Below are 20,888 nucleotides of genomic sequence, written 5' to 3'. Positions count from 1 at the left end.
ACTTTGAAGCACCGTTGGCAGCAATTACAGCTGTGAGTCTTTCTGGTTAAGTATCTAATAGCTTTCCACACCTGGATTGTGCAACATCTGTCCATTATTCTTTTAGCTCTGTCAAATTGGTTGTTGATCATTGCTAGACAACCATTTTCAGGTCATGCCATAGATTTTCAAGTAGATTTAAGTCAGAACTATAACTCGGCCACTCAGGAACATTTGTCTTCTTGGTAAGCAACTCCAGTGTAGATTTGGCCTTGTGTATTAGATTATTGTCCTGCTGAAATGTGAATTAATCTCCCAGTGTCTGTTGGGAAGCAGACTGAACCAGGTTTTCCTGTAGGATTTTGTCTGTGCTTAGCTCCATTTACGTTTCTTTTTTTATCCTGAAAAACTCCCCCGTTCTTAACGATTACAAGCATACCCATAACATAATGCAGCCACCACTATGCTTGAAAATATGGAGAGTGGTACTCGGTAATGTGTTGTATTGGATTTACACCAAATATAACACTTTTATATTCAGAACAAAAAGTGAATTGCTTTGGCTCATTTTTTTTGCAGTGTTACTTTAGTGCCTTGTTGCAAACAGGATGCATGTTTTGGAATGTTTTTATTCTGTACAGGCTTCCTTTTCACTCTGTTAATGAGGTTAGTATTGTGGAGTAACTACAATGTTGTTGATCCATCCTCAGTTTTCTCCTATCACAGCCATTAAACTCTGTAGCTGTTTTAAAGTCACCATTGGCTTCACAGTGAAATCCCTGAGCAGTTTTCTTTCTCTCCGGCACCCGAGTTAGGAAGGACGCCTGTATCTTTGTAGTGACTGGGTGTATTGATACACCATCCAAAGTGTAATTCAGTACTAGACTGTGGGACCTTACAGATAATTGTATGTGTGGGGTATGATGTCATTCAAAAATCATGTTCAACACTATTATTGCACACAGAGTCCATGAAACGTACAGTATGTGACTTGTAGCAAATTTCTACTCCTGAATTCATTTAGGTTTGCAAGACATTTCTGCTTTTCATTTTTTATTCATTTGTAAAAAAAAAAATTGAAAATATTATGGGGTATTGTGTGTGTGTGTAGGGCAGAAACATTTTTTCTTAAATTTAATCCATTCTCCATTCAGGCAGTAACACACCAAAATGTGGAAAAGGTCAAGGGGTGTGAATACTTCCTGAAGGCACTATGTTAAATTGACTTATTATACTTTTTTATGTGGATGTTTCAAAGGTGTGCATCAGCAGCTTGTATGTGTGGAGGTCTGGAGATGCTAAACGTGTTTATGTTCATTATCGGTCAATTTCTGTGGGACCAGCAGTCTTTTTCATGACCATAACCAGACAAAATTTCATGACCTCCACCGCCCTGTTTAGGGTAGGGTGGTCACAAGGATCCCGGATAGCACTAACCATAATGCCAAGAGACACTACAAAATGCAAGCGAGGATTCACTTTGGTAAACTTTGAATTTTGGAAACCCATTGTATGTACAGTATGTTTTGATACAGTTCGGAACAGGCACGTTTTTATCCGAGGCTTCATGCGCTGAAGCCTTTATGTACATGTAGAATACTTCCTCACTGTTTCACATTTGGAATAATGTGGCTAATAGCCTACACAAATAGGCTGCAATATTAAAAATAAATGAAATCAAATTTAATCCAATTTGAAACTCCTGAAGTCACCACGGCCTGTAGGTCCAGGGTGCGGGCCCGACTGTTTTCTATAGTGAGTATTGCCAACCCAGACAGTCTTTCCTGAGACATTGTGCATTATATGTCCATTCCACTGCACACAATTTAAACTTAGTCTTGATTGACACATGCCAAGATATACCAGAGATAAGGGACTTGATATTTGCTACCACAGAACTCAAACACTGGTTCAGTGGTAGGAATGAAACCGCAAACCGCTTTTTTTGTTGTCTGCTGTTTGTAGCTCAGTTGTTAGAACATGGTGCTTGTAATGTCAGGGTAGTGAGTTCGATTCGCGGGACCACCCATATGTAGTATGTATGCATGCATGACTGTAATTCACGTTGGATAAAAGCGTCTGCTAAATGGGAAATATAAGAAATACACTTTTGAACGAGAGCCTAAATCAGACCACCGGAATAAGCTCCACTCATTGCACTGGTGTGGACATAGCCTTGACCATGGCATTTGTTCACCAATATACTTTCAATCAGTTACTTTTTTCCTGAGGAACTTTTTCAGTCATTCCTGAAGCCCAAGAAACAAGCACTTAGAATCCTAGTATTGAAATTATAAAGGTTTATGAATTACTTTTTAAATGCTTATTGTCAATTATTTGTACAGTTTTAAAGGACGGGCACATGGGCCCCCAGAGGTCGTGGATCTGAGCACCTCCCTGACCCTTAACAGAATGGCAACACATTCGGGGCTGTCTGATTGGTCCAGAAACCGATAGGTTGGGCCAGAGCCAGTAACTTAATACTAAGGTTATGATTCCTTGGTGAAAGGTTAAAAAAAGTAATAATAATAAATTTAAGAACTGAAGCATAGAAATAGCTCATATATATATATATATACATATATATATATATATTCTAACTCTTCTTAGACATGCTTTCAATGATGTTTATAATCCCTGCATGGCTGATGCTATGTCTTGGCCAATGAGAGGCTTTGAAGCCACCTGTCGGCCATATTGGCATTCCCCAGGAGGAGCAGTCCTCCACAGGTATTAATGAAATTCTACAGTATTTCAATTAAATTATTCGAGGCCAAAATTCCATGTATTTATTTTTTTAGTCTGGACAATAACCTTTTCTTTTGTAGTCTGGACAATCTTTTTTTTAAATTATAATTTAAGGAAAATGTTTACAGTACCAGTCAAAAGTTTGGACACACCTACTCATTCAAGGGTTTTTATTTTATTTTTTACTATTTTCTACATTGCAAAATTAATAGTGAAGACATCAAAACTAAGACATAACACATATGCAATCATGTGTTAAACAAATCTAAATATATTTGAGATAAAGCAGCCACCCTATGCCTTGATGACAGTTTGCACACTCTTGGCATTCTCTCAACCAGCTTCAGTTGGAATGCTTTTTCAACAGACTTGAAGGAGTTCCCACATATGCTGAGCGCTTGTTGGCTGATTTCCTTCATTCTGTGGTCCGACTCATCCCAAACCATCTCAATTGGGTTGAGGTCAGGTGATTGTGGTGACCAAGTCATCTGATGCAGCACTCCATCACTCTCCTTCTTGGTAACATAGCCCTTACACAGCCTGGAGGTGTGCTGGGTCATTGTCCTGTTGAAAAACAAATGATAATCCCACTAAGCGCAAACCAGATTGGATGGTGTATCGCTGCAGAATGCTGTAGTAGCCATGGTGGTTAAGTGTGCCTTGAATTTTAAATAAATCACCTCCTCCATGCTTTACTGTGGGAACCAAACATGCAGAGATCATCCGTTCACCTACTCTGCGTCTCACACAGACGTGGCGGTTGGAACCAAAAATCTCAAATTTAGACTCATCAGACCAAAGGACATATTTCCATCGGTCTAATGTCCATTCCTCATGTTTCTTTGCCCAAGCAAGTCTCTTCTTCTTAGTGTCCTTTAGTAGTGGTTTCTTTGCAGAAATTTGACCATGAAGGCCTGATTCACGCAGTCTCCTTTGAACATTTGATCAAAATCAAATCAAATGTATTTATATAGCACTTCGTACATCTGCTGATATCACAAAGTGCTGTACAGAAACCCAGCCTAAAACCTCAAACAGCAAGCAATGCAGGTGTAGAAGCACGGTGGCTAGGAAAAACTCCCTAGAAAGACCAAAACCTAGGAAGAAACCTAGAGAGGAACCAGGCTATGTGGGGTGGCCAGTCCTCTTCTGGCTGTGCCGGGTGGAGATTATAACAGAACATGGCCAAGATGTTCAAATGTTTATAAATAACCAGCATGATCAAATAATAATAATCACAGGCAGAACAGTTGAAACTGGAGCAGCAGCACAGCCAGGTGGACTGGGGACAGCAAGGAGTCATCATGCCAGGTAGTCCTGAGGCATGGTCCTAGTGCTCAGGTCCTCCGAGCGAGAGAAAGAAAGAGAGAAAGAGAGAATTAGAGAGAGCATACTTAAATTCACACAGGACATATGATATATGTGATGTTGATGTGTCTGTTACTTGAACTCTGTGAAGCATTTATTTGGGCTGCAATTTCTGAGGCTGTTAACTCTGCTGTAGAGGATAAGTTCATTAGAGTTAACTCTGGGTCTTCCTTTCCTGTGGCGGTCTTCATGGGAGCCCGTTTCATCATAGCACTTGACAGTTTTTGCGACTGTACTTGAAGAAACGTTCAAAGTTGTTGAAAATTTCCGAATTGACTGGCCTTCATGTCTTAAAGTAATGATGGACTGCCGTTTCTCTTTGCTTATTCGAGCTGTTCTTGCCATAATATGGACTTTGGTCTTGTAGACCACCCCTAACTTGTCAGAACACAACTTATTGGCTCAAACGCATTAAGAAGAAAATAAATTCCTCAAATTAACTATTAACAAGGCACACCTGTTAATTGAAATGCATTCCTGATGACTACCTCATGAAGCTGGTTGAGATAATGCCAAGAGTGTGCAAAGCTGTCATCAAGGCAAAGGTTGGCTACTTTGAAGAATCTTAAATATAAAAACATTTGTAACACTTTTTTGGTTACTACATGATTCCATATGTGTTATTTCATAGTTTTGATGTCTTCACTTTTATAATATAATTTAAAAGTATGCGTAAGTAAGGTGTCTGTAGTGTAGTGTGTGTGTGTGTGTGTGTGTGTGTGTGTGTGTGTGTGTGTGTGTGTGTGTGTGTGTGTGTGTGTGTGTGTATGTATGTACGTATATATATATATACATATATATATATATATATATATATATATATATATATATATATATATGTATATTTATGTGTGTGTGTATTTAAACAGTGGGGCAAAAAAGTATTTAGTCAGCCACCAATTGAGCAAGTTTTCCCACTTAAAAAGATGAGAGAGGCCTGTAATTTGCAAATAAATTCATAAAAAATGCTACAATGTGATTTTCTGGATTTTTTTTCCCCATTTTGTCTGTCATAGTTGAAGTGTACCTATGATGCAAATTACAGGCCTCTCATATTTTTAAGTGGGAGAACTTGCACAATTGGTGGCTGACTAAATACTTTTTTGCCCCACTGTATTTTTTTATTTTTTTTTTATTTCACCTTTATTTAACCAGGTAGGCTAGTTGAGAACAAGTTCTCATTTGCAACTGCGACCTGGCCAAGATAAGGCATAGCAGTGTGAACAGACAACACAGAGTTACACATGGAGTAAACAATTAACAAGTCAATAACACAGTAGAAAAAAGGGGAGTCTATATATACATTGTGTGCAAAAGGCATGAGAAGGTAGGCAAATAATTACAATTATGCAGATTAACACTGGAGTGATAAATGATCAGATGGTTATGTACAGGTAGAGATATTGGTGTGCAAAAGAGCAGAAAAATAAAAATAAATAAATAAAAACAGTATGGGGATGAGGTAGGTGAAAATGGGTGGGCTATTTACCAATAGACTATGTACAGCTGCAGCGATCGGTTAGCTGCTCAGATAGCAGATGTTTGAAGTTGGTGAGGGAGATAAAAGTCTCCAACTTCAGCGATTTTTGCAATTCGTTCCAGTCACAGGCAGCAGAGAACTGGAACGAAAGGCGGCCAAATGAGGTGTTGGCTTTAGGGATGATCAGTGAGATACACCTGCTGGAGCGCGTGCTACGGATGGGTGTTGCCATCGTAACCAGTGAACTGAGATAAGGCGGAGCTTTACCTAGCATGGACTTGTAGATGACCTGGAGCCAGTGGGTCTGGCGACGAATATGTAGCGAGGGCCAGCCGACTAGAGCATACAAGTCGCAGTGGTGGGTGGTATAAGGTGCTTTGGTGACAAAACGGATGGCACTGTGATAAACTGCATCCAGTTTGCTGAGTAGAGTGTTGGAAGCAATTTTGTAGATGACGTCGCCGAAGTCGAGGATCGGTAGGATAGTCAGTTTTACTAGGGTAAGTTTGGCGGCGTGAGTGAAGGAGGCTTTGTTGCGGAATAGAAAGCCGACTCTTGATTTGATTTTCGATTGGAGATGTTTGATATGGGTCTGGAAGGAGAGTTTAGAGTCTAGCCAGACACCTAGGTACTTATAGATGTCCACATATTCAAGGTCGGAACCATCCAGGGTGGTGATGCTGGTCAGGCGTGCGGGTGCAGTGTATATGTGTGTGTATGTATGTACACTAAGTATACCAAACTTTACGAACACCTTCCTAATGTTGAGTTGCACCCCTCCTGGATGTCCTTTGTGTGGTGGACAATTATTGATACACATGGGAAACTGTTGAGTGTGATCCCCAAAAAACTGCTAAATGGCAGTTCTTGACACAAACCGGTGAACTTGGCACCCGTTCAAAGGCACTTAAATCTTTTGTCTTGCCCATTCACCCTCTGAACGGCACACATATGCAATCCATGTCTCAATTGTCTTAAAATCTTCTTTTAACCTGTCTCCTCCCCTTCATCTACACTGTATGAAGTGGATTTAACACGTGACATCAATAAGGGATCATAGCTTTCACCTGGATTCACCTTGCAGTCTATGTCATGGAAAGAGCAGATGTTCTTAGTATTTTGTATACTCAGTGTATATACTGTAAATCAGGGTTCCCCAACTACCGGCCCGTTTTATTTGGCCCCTCAAGTTTCTGTTGAATTTTCATTGTTGGACATAAACTGTTAAAACACCAGTAAATCAGCTCCAAGTGATTTTAATTTGGGAAATCTGTCTACGAAAATGTAAATGTAAAAATGCATTTCCACGCAAAATAGAGAGATCATATAAAAATGTAAGCAAGGTTTGAAATGATTAAGTTTTAGTCAAATATTATATCTGTTTAGGCTTTTTGCAGTCTCCAAATTATTTGTAATTATGTTCCGGCCCCCCGACCATCCGCTCAAGAAGAAATTGACCAGTGGATGAATCTAGTGGATGATCCCTGCTGTAAATCATTGGTTTGTACCTGTGTTTGGTCCGGGTCTGGAAGTCGTGCTGGTACCAGGACTGGAAACCTGGGGTAGGTGCTGGTTCTAGTGCTGGGACTGGGTCTGTAGACAGGAGGAAGGGCAACCTGAGGAGCAAGCAAAGACACACAAGGAAGCCCTAGACCCAGTGGTCAACGGTGGCACTCCCCTGTGGTCTGCTTGCTTCAGGTGAAGGTTAGATTTCTGGTCCATCCTCTGCACCTCGTCTGGTGTCTGGGACTGGTTCTAGTACTGGGTCTGTTGCTGGAGCTGGGACAACCTAAGGAGCGAGCAGATGTAACCAATGTGAAATGGCTAGCTAGTTAGCGGTGGTGCACGCTAATAGCGTTTCAACCGGTAACGTCACTCACTCTGAGACCTTGAAGTAGTTGTTCCCCTTGCTCTGCAAGGGCCGAGGCATTTGTGGCGCGATGGGTAACGATGATTCGTGGGTGTCAGTTGTTGCTGTGTGCAGAAGGTCCCTGGTTCGGGGCAAGGAGAGGGAAGGAAGCTATACTGTTACATTGATGCTGTTGACCCGGATCACTGGTTCCTGCGGAAAAGGAGGTCAAAAGGGGGGTGAGTGTAACCAATGTGAAATGGCAAGCTAGTTAGCGGTGGTGCACGCTAATAGTTTTTCAACCGGTGACATCACTCGCTCGGAGACCTTGAAGTAGCTGTTCCCCTTGCCCTGCAAGGGCCGCGGCTTTTATGGCGCGATGGGTAACGATGCTTGGCGGGTGTCAGTTGTTGATGTGTACAGAGGGTCCCTGGTTCGAGCCCAGATAGGGGCGAGGAGAGGGATGGAAGCTATACTGTTACACAGAGACAGAAGTGATGGTACTCCCCTGTGGCCTGCTCGCTCCGGGCGTAGGTTGGTATCTTTAGGGGATTCCTTACTCTGTGCCCTGGTTGAGATGGTGTTTTCTGTGTCCAGCCTGGTTTCTCCTGTTCGGAAACTGCTTCAGGCGGTTGGCTGGTTGTGGCTGGGGGAGTCCAGGATTGTCCGTGGAGTCAGGTCAGACCGCTGTCAAGACACTTACAGTAGCTTTCCTTCTTCCCCAGTCTTTCAGGTGTCTGAGGGGTCCGTGAACTTGGGGAACAGCCATAGCCGTGGTCAAGTCACTGTTACTAGCGCTATCCCCTTGTCCATCAAAATAAAATAGAAGATGGAGAAAAGGTATAGAGGGACACAACCCCGGAAAATCTCCACTGCACAGTGTGTAATGAGGAGAAACCAGACCAGAACAGAAAACTGTACACACAGATGTTAGATGATAGTATTTCATGTGTGGTTTTATCAGGATTGTGGCAAATATTTTCTATTTGTGGTCAAATTTTGTTTGGCGGTAAAGACTTCCTTCAGGGGACACAGCTAGTGAGTTTGATTGACAGTGTCAGTGGTTTTGTTTATGCCATGATCAACTCACAATGGAATCACGGACATTTTCAATTTGCTTACGCGTAGAAAGATGATACCAGAGTTTCCCATTTGGGAACAACAGTATGTATCTGCTCTATGCTTGCTATTGGTTTATTAAGATTAGGTTAAGATTATAAAAAGGGTTAAGGTCATGTAGATGCTGGTTGTAAGAGTGAGTTTGTTTGAAATGGAAAGGCGTTGAGGTAGCTTTTTATAAAAAAAGAACATCAAGATGAAGCAGCTGCTTTATAAGTGGGATGCACTGTTGAGCGCTACATTGTAAGGAGATTGTGACAGCCGGTTAGATGGTGTCCCTTGAAGGCAAGAACAAAATGTATGTCAGGAGAAGTGCAGTATTATCATAAGGAGACATATACATTACTTGAAATGGAAGAAAAAGATAGGCAGAGAGAGAGAGCGAGGAAGAGGGCAAGCTTCAGTCGGTTAAAAATGGCGGGAAAAATGGAGATGGTTTGTTAAAGAAGAATGGTAGAAATTGTAAGCAGAGTGAGCTGAAGACAGGAGGAGAAATGGAAGTGAATGAGGTCGAAGTATCGGAGGTGGTAGGTGTGGTGAATTTGTGGTGAATTTCCCGGAGCCTGAGGCTTGCACCAAGGGTCAGGATAAAGATGAGTCTGTGACAGTAGGACTGAAGTTTTTGGAAGATGTGGACCCTTGCTCTTTGGCTGATCCATTTGTTTTTTTAGGGTCAGTGAAAACAGAGTTGGGTGCTGTAGAATCAGTGAGGTTAACCAGAAGTGGTCTTGTGATAATTGTTTGTGTTTCTGCTGGTCATAGGTACGAAGGTAAACCAATGGGGGCAAGACATTTGAATTGTTTTGCTCTCAATAAAATAGCGCCATTGAAAGGAGTGATTTACTGGGGTAACAGTAAATGTAAAAGTTGACCAACTGAAGGGGAAGATTCCCGGTGTTTGATGCTCGTCGTTTGGTGTGACGCAGGCAGGGTGGTGTGAGTGGTGAAATAGAAGAGTCATTGTTTGTTGTTTTGATGTTGAGTCTGCCTGACAGAGTGATGTTGGGATATATAAGTTATCCTGTACGAGCTTTTGTGCCAAATACTTTACGTTATTACAGTTGTCAAGCTTATGGGCATGTAGCAGCAGTGTGTAGGAGGGAGGTTCCTAGATGTGAGAAGCTTGCAGAAGGGCATGAGACAAAGGAATGTGTAGCGTTGGGGAAAGTAGTAGTATGTGTTAATTGTAGGGGTACTCATGGGGCTGGGGATCAGAAATGGCCCGTGCGAGAGAGGCAGGTTGATGTTTTCATGGTTAGACTAGTGCAAAAGTTGTCATATGCTGAGACAGTGAAGAAAGTGGAGGAAGATGGGTCAAGGGGGAGGGATCCTGAGAGGAGGGGTGTGAGGTAGATATGTACCAGTACAGAGGGATAGGCCAAAAAGTGATATGTTAGAGTAAAATTTGATTTTTAGCATTTATAGCAATGGTTATCAACCGTACTGGAGGGATAGAACATAAGAAAATAACATAAGAAAATGTAGGTTGTGGTGGCAGCTGCAGAGAGGTAGTTGGGTGTGGGAGACATGACATTAGAAGATTTACAGGGTGTGTTAAGTGGTGGTCTCATCCTTTCAGATTGTTGGCCTGAGGTAGGACTAAATATATTTAAATTGTGGAGTAGAGTAGTGTTATTTTTTGTGAGTGTAGTGTTAGAGGGTAGTTTATTTTTAAAAATATAAAATAAAGAAAAATTCAAGCAAAGTATAAGGGAGTTAGTTAGTTGTACTCCAGTGTAGTATGTGGCTGTAATGCAACATTGGATGCTAACCGCTGTTACACCTCATCAAAGAAGCAGCAAGCTCTACGCAAATAACTTACGTTCACTTTAACTAAGAGGTCCCCAGTTTCAGACATGACATGTGCACGGCATCACTCCTCATTGGCTTACTAAAATAATGTGCGTGACAGCCTCCTTGCTATTTTTTTTTTACAATATCACTGGCCCCTCTAAGTCTGGTAAGTAGCTACTACTAACATGTTGAATACTTTTGTCGATTTGACTATAGTGTTATTGTAGCCTCGTTTGCGTACTACCGTCAGCATTCTTAGCTAGCTAACGTTAACTAGTTAGTACAGTTTAACACACTGCTAGCCATCCTCTTCCTGTCCGGGCAAGCTAGCTAGTAGCTAGCCTGTCTAGTAGTGGGTTTGTAGGCTTGCGAAAAAGGCCATACAGTTTTAGGTTGTAATCGTAACATTATTTAAACGTACTGACTGTTCAGCCTTCCCATTAAATGTATTCGTAGCATTGATTAAGTTAACTTCGCTAGTTAACGTCGATGTGGTCGGCAAATTAGCCCCCTAACTAGTTGTCGTGAGTTAAACATCAATTTATCATTCGCAGGGCTAATATTGATTAATTTTGTCCTTTTTAGCAGACCACTCTGAAAGGGGTGTTTTTTTGTTGCCAAAGGCGTCTTACTTAGGGCGAAACATTTGCAGCGGGTGTGCCTCCCATGGCATGTGTCAACTTGAGTAATTAGCCTATCCCCATAGTCATTGGCCTATCCTAGCTGACTTAGTAGGCTTTCATTATTCTTGTAATGGCCGTATGATTTCCATGATGTATTTGACTCAGGTGTGTTTTTTAAATATAAACTACGTTTAAAAACGACTAACGTTTTGAATGTTTTTTTCTTTCTCACAGGTTGACACATTTCAATTGATTAAACATGTTTCTGGCCAAAAGACTCATCGGTGGCATTCTTGATGTCGTAAGGTAGGGATCTTCTAAATCATCATCTCTTATGATCACCACAGGAATTTAGTCTCTACATGTTTCTGGCTAAAAAAAATAAAAAATGTCAGATGGGAAGGTGGTTGAGGAGGCTGTATAGGTTGTGGGGGAGGAAGGGCAATGAAAGTAGTCTAATTTTAGGACACTGCCACTCTTAAAACTGATTGTACCGTTGCAACAGCCAAGCTATGTCGGATAGGAGCATGATTCTTCAGATAGTAACCTCAGACCATAAATCAATCGCTCATCATACACTATATTATCAAACGTATGTGGACACATGCTTGTTGAACATCTCATTCCAAAATCATGGGCATTAATATGGAATCTCTCTCCCCCCTTCACTTCTATAACAGCCTCTTCTCTTCTGAGAAGGCTTTCCACTAGATGATGGAACATTGCTGTGGGGACTTGCGTCCATTCAGCCACAAGCATTAGTGAGGTCAGGCACTGATGTTGGGCAATTAAGCCTGGCTCACGGTCGGCGTTCCAATTTATTCCAAAGGTGTTCAATGTGGTTGAGGTCAGGGCTCTGTGCAGGCCAGTCAAGTTCTTCCACACCGATCTCAACAAATAATTTCTGTATGGCCCTTGCTTTGTGCACGGGGGATTGTCATGCTGCAACAGGAAAGGGCCTTCCCCAAACTGTTGCCAAGAAGTTGTCTAGTATGTATGTATGTATACAGTAGCGTTAAGATTTCCCTTCACTGGAACTAAGGGGCCTAGCCTGAACCATGAAAAACAGCCCCAGACCATTATTCCTCCTCCACCAAACTTTGCACACAGTGATCTTAGGCTTGTGAGTGGCTGCTCAGCCATGGAAATCCAGTTCATGAAGCTCCCAACAAACAGTTCTTGTGCTGACGTTGCTTCCAGAGGCAGTTTGGAACTCTGTAGTGAGTGTTGCAACTGAGGACAGTTGATTTTTACGCTCTAGCACTTGGCGGTCCAGTTCTGTGAGCTTGTGTGGCTTACCATTTCGCGGCTGAGCTGTTTTTGCTCCTATTTATTTATTTAATTTCTCACCTTTATTTAACCAGGTAGGCCAGTTAAGAACAAGTTCTCATTTACAACTGCGACCTGGCCAAGATAAAGCAAAGCAGTGCGACAAAAACAAGAGTTACACAAGGGGTAAACAAACGTACAGTAAATAACACAATAGAAAAAGCTTTGTGCATTTGTAGTAAAATTAGGGAGGTAAGGCAATAAATAGGCCATGGTGATGAAATAATTACAATTTATCATTAAAACTGGAGTGATAGATGTGCAGATGATGATGTGCAAGTTGAGATACTTGGGTGAAAGAAAAAAAAAACAATATGGGGATGAGGTAGTTGGGTGGGTTATTTACAGATGGGCTGTGTACAGGTGCAGTGATCGGTAAGCAGCTCTGACAGCTGATGCTTAAAGTTAGTGAGGGAGATAAGTCTCCAGCTTAAGTGATTTTTGCAATTCGTTCCAGTCATTGACTGCGGAGACCTGGAAGGAAAGGCAGCCAAACGAGGTGTTGGCTTTGGGGATGACCAGTGAAATATACCTGCTGGACCGCGTGCTACGGGTGGGTGTTGCTATGGTGACCAGTGAGCTAAGGAGGGGCTTTACCTAGCAAAGACTTATAGATGACCTGGAGCCGATGGGTTTGGCGACGAATATGTAGTGATGGCCAGCCAACGAGCATACAGGTTGCAGTGGTGGGTTGTATATGGGGCTTTGGTGATAAAATGGATGGCATTGTGATAGACTACATCCAATTTGCTGAGTAGTGTTGAAGGCTAATTTGTAAATGACATCGCCAATGTTAAGGATCGGAAGGATTGTCAGTTTTACCAGGGTATGTTTGGCTTCATAAGTGAAGGTGGCTTTGTTGCGAAATAGGAAGCTGATTCTATATTTGATTTTGGAATGCTTAATGAGAGTCTGGAGAGTTTACAGTCTAACCAGACACCTAGGTATTTGTAGTTGTCCACATATTCTAAGTCAGAACTGTCCAGAGTAGTGATGCTAGTCGGGCAGGTGCGGGCAGCAATCGGTTGAAGAGCATGCATTTAGTTTTACTGCTTTTAAATGCTAGTGTTGTATGGCATTGAAGCTCATTTGGAGGTTTGTTAGCACAGTGTCCAAGGAAGGGCCAGATGTATACAGAATGGTGTCGTCTGCGTAGAGGTGGATCAGAGAATCACCAGCAGCAAGAGCAACATCATTGATTTATATACAGAGAAAAGAGTCTGCCCGAGAATTGAACCCTGTGGCACCCCCATAGAGACTGCCAGAGGTCCGGACGACAGGCCCTCCGATTTGACACACTGAACTCTATCCGAGAAGTAGTTGGTGAACCAGGTGAGGCAGTCATTTGAGAAACCAAGGCTATCAAGTGTGCCGATGAGAATACAGTGATTGACAGAGTCGAATGGCGGTTATCGATGGCGGTTATGATATCGTTTAGGACCTTGAGCGTGACTGAGGTACACCCATGACCAGCTCAGAAACCAGATTGCATAGTGGAGAAGGTACGTGGGATTCGAAATGGTCGGTGATCTGTTTGTTAACTTGATTTTAGAATGGCATGGCAGGATGGATATAGGTCTGTAACAGTTTGGGTCTAGAGTGTCTCCCCCTTTGAAGAGGGGGATGACCGCAGCAGCTTTCCAATATTTAGGGATCTCAGATGATACGAAAGAGAGGTTGAACAGGCTAGTAATAGGGGTTGCAACAATTTCGGCTGATCATTTTAGAAAGAGAGGGTCCAGATTGTCTAGCCCAGCTGATTTGTAGGTGTCCAGATTTTGCCGCTCTTTCAGAACATCAGCTATCTGGATTTGGGTGAAGGAGAAATGGGGGAGGCTTGGGCAAGTTGCTGTGGGGTGGGGTGGGGGGGGGGGGTGTAAAGCATGGCCAGCTGTAGAAAAATGCTTATTGAAACTCGATTATTGTAGATTTATCGGTGGTGACAGTTTTTCCTAGCCTCTGCAGTGGGCAGCTGGGAGGAGGTGTTCTTATTCTCCATGGACTTTAGTGTCCCAAACCCTTTTGGAATTAGTGCTACAGGATGCAAATTTCTGTTTGAAAAAGCTAGCCTTTGCTCTCCTGACTGTGTATATTGGTTCCTGAAAAGTTGCATATCGAGGGGCCTGTTCGATGCTAATGCAGTACGCCACAGGATGTTTTTGTGCTGATCAAGGGCAGTCAAGTCTTTAGTGAACCAAGGGCTGTATCTGTTCTTAGGTCTACATTTTTTTGAATGGGGCATGCTTATTTAAGATGGTGAGGAAAGCACTTTTAAAGAACAACCAAGCATCCTCTACTGATGGGATAAGGTCAATATCCTTCCAGGATACCTGGGCCAGGTCGATTAGAAAGGCCTGCTCACTGAAGTGTTTTAGGGAGCGTTTGACAGTGATGAGGGGTGTTTGTTTGACCGCGGACCCATAGCAGAAGCAGGCAATGAAGCAGTGATCGCTGAGATCCTGGTTGAAGACAGCAAAGGTGTATTTAGAGGGCAGGTTGGTCAGGATGATATCTATGAGGGTGCCCTTGTTTACGGATTTCGGGTTGTACCTGGTAGGTTCCTTGATAATTTGTGTTAGATTGAGGACATCTAGCTTAGATTGTAGGACGGCTGGGGTGTTAAGCATATCCCAGTTTAGGTCACCTAAGTGTACGAGCTCTGAAGATGGATGGGGGGCAATCAATTCACATGTGGTGTCCAGGGCCCAGCTGGGGGCTGAGGGGGGTCTATAACAAGCGGCAACAGTGAGTCATATTTTTGCAAAGGTGGATTTTTAAAAGTAGAAGCTCGAACTGATTGGGCACAGACCTGGATAGTATGACAGAACTCTGCAGGCTATCTCTGCAGTAGATTGCAACTCTTTGGCAGTTCTATCTTGACAGAACATTTTGTAGTTGGGGATGGAAACTTCAGAACTTTTGGTGGCCTTCCTAAGCCAGGATTCAGATACGGCTAGGACATCAGGGTTAGCGGAGTGTGCTAAAGCAGCGAATAGAACAAACTTAGGGAGGAGGCTTCTGATGTTAACATGCATGAAACCAAGGCTTTACAATAACAGCACTTAGTTTAGCAGGGCAGACATTTTACAAACTGACTTGTTGGAGAGGTGGCATCCAATGACAGTGCCACGTTCAAAGCTCTTCAGTAAGGTCATTCTACTGCCAATGTTTGTCTATGGCGATTCCATGGCTGCAGGAACGGGTGTGGCTGAAATAGCCGAATGCACTAATTTGAAGGGGTGTCCACAAGTGTGTGTCCCCTATCTATCTCTTAGGAATGCTACCAAGTGACTAACCTGTTAATTTCCTGTGTTCTTTTCAGCAATATTGATCCAGCTGTGTTTGTGCCCTCTGACCCAGTGAGTGGCATCGCTATTTTATCATTCAAGTTATCACTAGAGCATACTGTTTTGCTGAAAATGTGCATTTGTTATGGATAATAGTAACCTGAAGTGCAAATGTTATCGTGCAGCCCGCACCACGAAGGCCACTTGCGTACGCAGAGCAGAATGAGAGTGACGAGGAAAGACAGTTTCGCAAAGTCTTCCAGCAGTTGGCTGGAGATGTGAGTACGATAGGTCCCTGTCACTTCTCACACATTCCTATTCTAGTTTACCTTCATAATACCCCTGTAAATGTAAACCCCTTGTGGCAATGCCATTAAAAAGGCACTGTGACTGCTGAAATTGATGCAACATAGCAGTTTGATCTTCATGTAATTATTTCTGCTTTTAAGTATGGCTCAAATTCACTATTGAATATTGTTAAGACACTTTATACGTGGTATTCTTCGATGTTGGATTAATTAAACGGAATAACTTTTCCCTAAGGACATGGAGGTGAGCCCAACTGAATTGATGAACATCTTGAACAGAATTATTTCCAAACGTAAGCTATGTTTCTGTCTCTGTTCATGTGGCTTTGCCTGTGCTTGTGTGCATTAAGTGTATACCTGTTCAATCCCTCTCTCAGAAAGCCATGTTTGAGATGTAATATTTGTGATTAATTTCTCAGTGAGATTGATTTTTGTTTGTGACTCATTAAGGGCATGGTAATCCAGTGAGTGAACTGGCTGCTTTTGAATTTCAGATGGTGACCTGAAGACAGACGGGTTTAGCATTGAGTCCTGCAGGAGCATGGTTGCAGTCATGGATGTATCCTTCCTGTTATTACCTGTTTGTGGTAATGCATCTGATGTTGATGCAAAAATATCATTTCCAGAATTTAGGGCCATAAGGATGGAGAGATAATTCAGACATAGCCATATAAAAAGTCTCAGCAGGGGAAGGTTTATTGACAACCCATGTTTCTCAAGCCATGTTTCTTGAGTTTAGGTCAATTAAAATTATCCATCATATAACACATGGATTATTTAAATTGACCTAAACTCTTGGAAAGCATAGGTTGTTCATAACCTCCCCCTTGTTCTTAGCCATAGAAAAAAGGTCTATGTGGAAATACCTTCCTAAGTGAGTATTTGTTCACGTCCCTTCAGTGATTTTTGAAAGGAAATTACTGGTTAAAAAAAATATGGTGGAAACTCTCACTCCACCAATCCAATGCTTTTCGAGTTGTGAGAAGTAGTTGTGCACATGTTCACTTCACTTCTCTGATTTGAAAGGAAATGGGGGAATTCTCAATTGGTAATGTTTGTCCTCCCCTCGACTACTCCATCCTCTTTTCTGTGACCCGGAAACCGATAAGTGGTCACCATATGTAGGGATGTCGATTTGTTAATAGGCGAACGGAAGAGTTTGCACCTCTGATAGCCTCCTCCAGCCAAGGACATTCTGATGTTTCCTATCACAGAAGTGTTTTGAAATCTGCCCACACCCCCTTTGAATCATTTGTTGTTTTCTCGAATGAGAAGAACCCTGCACATGTTTAAAGTCAATACACTACTTATCTTTTATATATGAAATGTCTGGCTACATTTCTTTTTACCACTTTACACATGTATTTTGGGATTCCTCCTCTGTAAACGTAATTAGCCTGATGTGTGTGGTGGAGTCTAATTTCATACTGCGTATTTGTTTCCTTTCTTCCGCTCCTCGATTTACCTTTGGCCTTTTTTCAAAGGAGACGAGTGGTGGAAGCAACGAGTCGAGCAAAACAAATTGAGAATCTCCCAATGACTGGTATAAGAAATAAAGTGGAAACTCCACCTAGCCCATGCCTCCACCAATCCAATGCTTTTAGATTTGTAGTGTGCACTTGTTTACTTCCCTTTACTGATTTGAAAGGAAATTACTCGTATAAGAAATATGGTGGAAACTCCCATTAGCCCATGCCTCCACCAATCCAATGAGGTAACTTACACCTTCCTAATATTGAGCAGCCTTAATTCATCGGGGCATGGACTCTACAAGGTGTCAAAAGCATTCCACTGGGATGCTGGCCCATATTGACTCCAATGCTTCCCACAGTTCTCAAGTTGGCTTGATGTCATTTTGGGTGGTGGACTGTTCTTGATACACACAGGAAACTGTTGAAGTTGAAAAACCCAGCAGCGTTGCAGTTCTTGACAAACTCAAACAGGTGTGCTTGGTACCTACTACCATACCCTGTTCAAAGGCACTTCAATCTTTTTTGTCTTGCCCAATTACCCTATGAATGGCACATATACACAATACATGTCCCTATTGTCTGAAAAATCCTTCTGTAACCCGTCTCCTCCCCTTCATTGATTTTGAAGTGGATTTAACAAGTAACATCAATAAAGGATCATAGCTTTCATCTGGATTCACCTGGTCAGTCTGTCAGGGAAGGAACGGGTGTTCTTAATGTTTTGTGCACACAGCATTGTTATAGGTGTCATGTTTTTGTTAACCTTAACGCTGTTGCAGTGTGACAGTACTGGGAAGCTCGGATTCCATGAGTTCAAACACCTCTGGAACAATATCAAGAAATGGCAGGTGAGAGTAAAAGTAGTTTGAGAGTATTGGCACTAATATACATTTTATTTTTGTATTAGAAAGTATAATACAAATTTGGAACCATGGAGATTTAATCATAGATGTATTTCACTGTTTTTTTTCAGGGTGTGTATAAGACTTATGATACTGATGGCTCTGGGGTTATTGGTGCAGATGAGCTTCCCAATGCTTTCAGGGCGGCAGGTAAGAGCTATCATGTAGCACAGAAACATTTTGGCTGTTTGCCAGACACTTTTTACAGCATACATCTTGAAACATTGCACTTTTTGATATGAATACATTTTGAATCTCTTAAGTTCTTAAGTAAAGTTGTGTTTGACCCAGCAATTCTGTTATTCTTTACAACTTTATAGCTATCAGCTTTTCAGTGTGGACCAAGGATGTACATTAAACCTAAACATGTATGTCTATGGTTTGGACACAGGCTTTCCCCTCAATGATGAGCTGTTCCAGATGATCATTCGCAGATACAGCGATGAGAACGGGAACATGGACTTTGACAACTGCATTGGCTGCCTTGTGAGACTGGACGCTATGTGCCGTAAGTCCGATTCCCTGCTCTTTCCGATCTCATCACCATGGCAAGGGTTATTTTAGATCTGTAGGTATTCGATGTAAAAAATCAAAACATACGCATTAACCTTTGTTACATTTGTTGTGTGTCAGCACAACTAATGGTACTTTGAAAATAATGGGGTACATACATAATCATTGTGAAAATTGGCAGTTGTTTTGTCACTAAAAGTAGTATCTTCTTGATTCAGGTGCCTTCAAAACCTTAGACAAGGATAACAATGGAACTATCAAGGTCAACGTTCAAGAGGTAAGCATGTCACACTTACAAGCTGTAACAATTAGACGGTTTTATGAATGTAATTAGCCTAGCAGAACTACTTTAGGAACAACATTGTAGAGTAATGCCGACGATATCACACAAGGTCAAAAACCCACCATTGTACAGGGTTGATCAATCAATTGTTTTTCTTTCTCTCTGCAGTGGCTCCAGTTGACAATGTACTCCTAAGCACATTAAATGGCTACACGTGTTTACAAAACAAAACCACTCTTTCTACATGGCGCTGTGCTTTAGACCACTCCAGGGACCCCCTATGTCAGACAACCAGCCCCCCAATTTATGCAGGTTTCCCTACATGCTTTGCAACCTACACTATGTGAATATAGCATTTTCCCATATTTGTAGACTATTGTGGTAGCAAAAACCTGCACACGGTGTTCTTTGGGCTGCTCAATACCAATGCTAGTCTTGCACTCGCCCACGACTATCTGCTTGTTTTCCTTTTGAATTCAAGAAAACTTTTCAAAGAGCTCTCTCAAATAGTAGTCATTTAACAATTATTTAAGCCAGTTATGAAATAGCCTGTCACATATGTAGGTACACAACGCCAATACAATGCTAGTTTTTGTCATGTCTCACAACATTGTCTTGTGCCATTGCTTCATGAAGCCAACAGATGCCATTTAATGATTGGGTAAATGTTGCCATAAGTCATTGAGCTGTTATTACTTTGAAATGTATGGAATTAAATAAATCTTAATGTATTTATTGCATGTGTTATTTGAACACTTCAAGCCTACTTTTCGACCATTCAATCATTAAGGGTTGATGCATTTACCTAATGGCTGGAATGATAAATGTATTTTTTTTAAAAATTATAGTTCAGATGTGCATCCAACACAGTGCTCTAGCTCATATATTTTGGTCAGTCCAGGTACTTCTCCTTTCACAGAAAAGTAAACCACGTAACTAGCTACTGAGCTTGCGTACAAACAGGCGTGAGAAATCTGACTGGTTAGCTAGCTAGCCAACTACAATGTTTTCCCACTAGTCAGAAATTACACAACCTTCATTTCCTTTAAAGGTAAACACTATCATGCATAGTAATATTAGAAATATCAAGTTTATTGTTGGTATTTGTCGGTCTTGTAAAAAGAATGAAGAGGCGACAATGCGTGGTAAACGTTGTGTAGCTAGCTACAATTTTGTAAAGCCGTGACTCTTTAACATGAGTTTAGCTAGCGTTATTTGTGGATAAACATGGGCAAATTTGAAAAACGACATTTGATTGAGGCATTGTGCTTTTTAAAGTGTTAATATGCTACCATTTGCCATACCAACAGGGTTTACCGCTGTGTACATTAACGTTAGCTAGCAAGTCATGCATTTTTTTCGAAAGGGTAACTAACTAATGTAGCTACTTAAATAGGTTGCAGGGCTTGTAATTATTTTTCTTTCATGCAATGTAACGGGAACCAAATAGAATATAAATGCGCATTCGTGGACACTTCACTTTACCTCATTTTTGATGCGCCTCTTTAGCACGCCCACCTGCCGATTTTTATCCAGCTTATACTGTAATCAGAATTCTATAATTTTTCAAATGCATCTTCTTTTAGTTGTATGCTGTCTATTTGATATAGGTCCAGTGATGTACTGAGAATTGTTTTGGGAAGGTCGAGACCAGAGAGAAAGCAGACCACGAGATGGATACACATTTGTCTGATGTCAGATGTCTGCCTCACTTCAATGAATACACATTTATTAAAAATGGATATCACATTTACATAAGTATTCAGACCCTTTACTCAGTACTTTGTTAAAGCACCCTTGGCTGCGATTACAGCCTGAAGTCTTGTTAGGTATG

At 41.7% G+C, this 20,888-nt stretch overlaps 1 protein-coding gene across 2 annotated transcripts; it reads left to right on the top strand.

The window, feature by feature from the left end:
* Window positions 1-10,369: 10,369 nt before the first annotated feature.
* On the top strand, window positions 10,370-19,801 carry LOC139423255 (calpain small subunit 1-like). Of its 2 annotated transcripts, XM_071175065.1 has the most exons (11): window positions 10,370-10,503; window positions 11,195-11,266; window positions 15,612-15,648; window positions 15,762-15,854; window positions 16,120-16,177; window positions 16,379-16,443; window positions 18,136-18,204; window positions 18,330-18,408; window positions 18,650-18,766; window positions 18,990-19,048; window positions 19,223-19,801. In XM_071175065.1, exons 2-11 carry the CDS (start codon window positions 11,220-11,222, stop codon window positions 19,247-19,249), a joined length of 651 nt encoding a protein of 216 aa, XP_071031166.1. In that variant the 5' UTR covers window positions 10,370-10,503; window positions 11,195-11,219; the 3' UTR covers window positions 19,250-19,801. The 2 variants fall into 2 exon arrangements, with proteins under 2 accessions (XP_071031166.1, XP_071031165.1); XM_071175064.1 differs by lacking the exon at window positions 19,223-19,801 and having other exon boundaries at window positions 10,388-10,503; window positions 18,990-19,105.
* The last annotated feature ends 1,087 nt before the right edge of the window (window positions 19,802-20,888 follow it).

The sequence above is a fragment of the Oncorhynchus clarkii genome, chromosome 12, assembly GCF_045791955.1.
Source record: "Oncorhynchus clarkii lewisi isolate Uvic-CL-2024 chromosome 12, UVic_Ocla_1.0, whole genome shotgun sequence".
Classification (NCBI taxonomy): Eukaryota; Metazoa; Chordata; class Actinopteri; order Salmoniformes; family Salmonidae; genus Oncorhynchus; species Oncorhynchus clarkii.
The sequence above is the reverse complement of the archived record's forward strand: the minus strand, read 5'-3'. Positions and strand labels throughout refer to the sequence as shown.